At 42.8% G+C, this 4797-nt stretch overlaps 1 protein-coding gene and 1 pseudogene across 1 annotated transcript; both read right to left on the reverse strand.

The window, feature by feature from the left end:
* Positions 1–1939: 1939 nt before the first annotated feature.
* Positions 1940–3260, reverse strand: LOC147971318 (uncharacterized). The gene is made up of 2 exons (XM_087522764.1): positions 2489–3260; positions 1940–2412 (listed from the first exon to the last, which is right to left on the reverse strand). Exons 1-2 carry the CDS (start codon positions 3258–3260, stop codon positions 1940–1942), a joined length of 1245 nt encoding a protein of 414 aa, XP_087378890.1.
* A 260-nt stretch (positions 3261–3520) lies between these two features.
* Positions 3521–4466, reverse strand: LOC147971319 (uncharacterized; annotated as a pseudogene).
* Between the last annotated feature and the right edge of the window lie 331 nt (positions 4467–4797).

Consider the following 4797-nt stretch of genomic DNA (forward strand, 5'->3'; position numbering starts at 1 on the left):
CTCTCTCTCACACACACACAAGTAAAATAGAAGACCGTTCTCTCATGTATACACAAGTACACAACATATCGGCATCTGTCTATGTCTCACTCATGCATGATCATTTGCACATTCACACCTCTCTATGTCTCTATCACACGCACACCGTCTCCACATTGCCCTTCCGCCACAACATACATATGGACACATACACACGTTCTCTCTCAGTCACACACACAAAATCAGTATTGAAAAAACTAGGGCACACCTAAAACGTCCAAATCCAAATAAACACGAACTAGAGCTAAATTCAAATATATGAAAATATTGTTGCGTCAAAAACTTTTCCAGGAAAAAAGTTAAGTAATATTCGGGGATTGTTTTCATATACATAAAAAGGTTTGGTGGATGTCCTTCGAGCGCGACACGGTGACGCACCGTTCGATCGACCGCGCGGCCGCGGTCAGGGGCGGAGCCCATTGGGCTGACCCTGATGCACAGGAATACGGGCCCATCTAATTTTTTAATGCTACCTACCACCTAAAAAGGCCCCGTGCATCAGGTTGGCCCAACATCAGTGCATCAGGGTGTCCAGACTTCGCGCACGCACGCCTCCGCAATGGGCCAATACAGGAAACGCACACACGCACCTGCTGTTTGTTCCCCAGCCCAAGTCACCTACGCATGTTGTAATCAATCGATCGATCAGTTTCCCGTGTAGACGTACGTGCACGTACCAAGCGGCCGTGAGCCAGCTTGCAGTTGTAGTCCGTAGTCTATACGACCTATACGCCTCGCGTACACAGGCGGTAGCGAACCGGCGACGTCGGACGCCGCAGGCCGCAGCACCGCAGCCACACCTGAGTTCCGCGCGAAACCTACCGCACCTCGCAATTTCGTCTTCGGCTGACCCTCCTGCTCTCTGCAATTCGGCGACCTGTCCGAGAGATCTTCCGTTCTGTCTATAGATTGGATAGGAAGGAACCCCAATTCTGGTAGCGTCCTTGCCCTACCTTTTCTAAATCTTTCTACGGATTGCAAGTTGCAACAGTTACGTGTATAAACTAGCACCTGATAGATTAAATCCCTATGTATTGGCAAAACTTGGAGCATTTTTTAGGCTTATAAACTTGCAGCTGATAGATTAAATCCACTCTCATTTTTTATCTCTCATATGTAATTTGTATTTGTTATATGTAGATACTATTGAGAAGTTTCTTCTCAAAAGAAAAGCGCCATCACAAGATGTTTTGGAAAACATAATTTGAGGAGAGAAGATTCAATATGATCCGGGCAAGAGAAAATTGAAAGAATGAATGAAAAAGGTCAGCAATGCTCAAGTTGTTGAATATTTCATCGCTCGGAGGTGTAGGATGTACTAAGGGCCTGTTCTGGAATTTTCCCAGCTCCACCGAATCCACGATTTCAGCTTCTGGAGCGAGCTCCTCACTTCACCCAGCGATCAAAAAACATTCTGGAGGGACGCTGGCTTCTCCCTTTGCTGCAGCCCAGCTGGGAGGCAAAAAGCCTGTTAGGCTCCCCATTGGGCTGGCTGGAGGCAGCCCAGATGTGCAGCAGAGTTTTTTTTCACAGTTGTCATGCCTTGGGCTAGCTAGGCTGTACGTGGTGATACACACATTTGACGTGTTAAAAAAAGATACACATATGGCTGGGTGGGGTTGTACGTGGTGCCTTGGGCTTATAGCATGCAAAGTTCTTGTTAATACAATAGCTACTGCAGCTACTTTTGCTGTACAGGAACATGTACAGAGAGATCGCCGTTTGGTACATGGAGCAACAAATATACAACAATCATGTAATATTTGAAAGATCCCAAATCTTCGGAGCTAACATAGGTCATAATTTAGCAGAAATACTTGTTCATGCCACAAAAGCTTCATTTGCCAATAAGTTTGCAAATCAATATGGTCACGCATAGAAAATCATGAACATGATTTCTTCACCAACTAAGAGCAATGGCTGTAGCTAGTTCATGCCTAAACAAATCCATGTTAAGACCGCTTTCTGCCGTTGTTGAAGCATCCGATGCATTTGAAGGAATAGCATACTTCTTGTATCTATCAGGAATAGTTGGAACATAATCCGGATCCCTCTCACACCGAACAAAGTGGAGATCCTCTTTGTCATGGAGGCGGACGTAGTTGTGTAGTGTCATGGTAGCCGCAACAATCATCTTTTGTGTTGCAATCGAGTAGTTTGGCATCTTGTGCAAGATTTGCCATTTCATCTTCCATACACCAAAGGTTCTCTCTATGGTATTGCGCTTGGAAGAGTGGAGCCGGTTGAACTTCTCTACAGGAGTAGTTGGGGGCGCACCTCTCTGGAAGTCGGGGACGTGATAGCGTTCTCCTTTGTAGGGTGCTAGATAGCCATCTCTGTTAGGATAACCGACGTCAACAAGGTAATATTTGCCTACACAAAGTAAGAACAAACATGATTGTGAGTTGGAGGATATGTTACATAAGTTGCAACAAAAAGATATACTAACCCTTGGGAGGATGTGGGAATATGGCCTTGTCATTTTCAATTGCATGGAATAGCACACTTGTGTCATGCATAGAACCCGGTTGTCCAATTGAAGCGTAGGTGAAATGCATATCAAAGTCGCATACTGCCATCACATTTTGAGTTGTTGCACCCGTTCTTCCAATGTACCTTACTTTTGAAGGTCCTTCCGGAATAGAAGCCCTAATATGTGTCCCATCTATTGCACCAATGCAATCTTTGAGGTGAGGAAAAGCCCTTTTGTCACGCTTAATCCTATCATGCACAATGTGAAAATTTGGGTCTTGAGGCCTAATGTAGTGAGATGACATCTTGATCACACAATGTAGAACCTCATGGAACTTACGATGGACCGTATCTGCTCCATGTTTGAAACGGTTTTGGGTTCTCCTATTTGATTCACAACCCCCCAAAGTCCACAAGAACATAGCTAGAGACTCATAAGTGGTAACAAAGCATGTTTCTTTGAGGCCATACTCTGCCACCAACTTGTCATGAAGATCAAAGAACACATGTGCATTCATTATCAACATTGCGTATGTCTCTCCGGGAGTGCCAATAGTCTCTTGCAACCATTCAAAACCAGTCAACCTAGATGTCCTAGGTTCGGCCTTCATGACCCAACTTTTACAATACTTACCAACTATGGAAGACACGCCTGAACAACGCATGTCCATATCATGTTGATATTGTAAAACCATAATTTTCTTTCTTTCATAATTAGTGTCATCATCACTTTCACTATCCGATGACATCTGCATATAAACAATCACCAACATATGAAACACAAGTTAGCATCTATTGGATCAACAACATAGACATAATGCATAGATAAATAACAAACACTAGGTTAAACAACATAGAGATAAAAGATGGTTCCATAAAGCCTACATAAATAGATGGAATGGTATCAAGTAGTTCCCATACTTTAAGAAGTAGGTTCAACATAAAAGACATAAATAGTTTTGATAGCAAAGGATAATCGACCATCACACATAGATGGAATATAAACTAACTACTTCGCATACTTCAAGTCATATTTCCTACGCAACCAACCCTTTCGAGAGTCGGGAGGCATGTAAAGAAACATCTCCCTTTGCGCCCGCTTCACAAACAACTCACTAGGCATGAAAAACTCATCGGTATCAACTGCTGCACCACAAGCAATGACTTCGTCCATGACCGAGGTGACACAGTTCGACTCATCTTGCTTCAGGAAAGATTGAAATGACGAGTGAGAAGCCTCGGCAATGTCACCAATCCTTGTAACTTGCTCACACATCACTTGTGCGGTCTTGGGTTTCTTGTTCTTCTCTGGAATGATGATTCCAAGCCTCACTTTAGATGAAGTAGGTGTTGCCTGAGATGTTTGTTCTTCCATATCATCCAAATCAAGGTCCTCGATCTCGTCAACATTGATGGATTCTTTCACTGCCGCACTAGAGGGGGGAGGTATGCCAGAAGAGGGATTCCAATGGTCAGTACCATCAGTTGTGATATCTCCAAAAATAACCCGCAACTTTTCTTTTAGCAAGTCCTTTCTTCTTGAACTTACCACAACCTTTAATATCCTGTAATGCAACAAGTGAAACACATTATTAGTAAATAAAGAGATATGGCTAAATTAAGATACATGATATAACAGCAAAAGAACTCACAATTTTAGCCTTCTTCCACCACTCATCATCTTGTGACACGGTGTTGTTCACATAGTCCCATCCGGCTCTGGTCTCCCGAAACTTGAGTTTCTTGAACAAGGTGAAATCAACTTTAAGCTTGTCCCATTTGTTTTTCAATTGCGTATGTGTGTAGTCAAGCCCGGTTCTTATCTTAAATTGTCTTGTCACCTCATCAAATGCGTTTGGGGTCAAATAATTGCCTGGCCTATTTCCAGCGTCCACTTGCTCGGCGAACAACTCGCACACAATCCGAGTGTTTTCAACACTCCATTCAGCAGTCATGCTTGACACTTCTCTATGAAAATGCATGTCACATTGGTCCTCACATGTACTAGGATAATATGAAAACTAAAGTATTTTGCAAAGCCAAAAGCATGTCATATCAGAACTACACTTCACAAATAAACTACATTCGACTCCTCATGTTAGAACTGGAATCAATCCGTATGCCAGCAAGTATGTTATAACATGGTTCTGCTATTTACACGAAACTTAGAGCGTTCTTGGCAGGACTACACAATTCTAACTATTAATATCTTACTAGTACTACACTTCACAATCTCTAGTTCATACTGCTTACTAATATCTTACCAGTGCTACAATTCAAACTAAT

Source organism: Triticum urartu, chromosome 5A (assembly GCF_056163025.1).
Source record: "Triticum urartu cultivar PI428250 chromosome 5A, HENAU_Tu73, whole genome shotgun sequence".
NCBI lineage: Eukaryota > Viridiplantae > Streptophyta > Magnoliopsida > Poales > Poaceae > Triticum > Triticum urartu.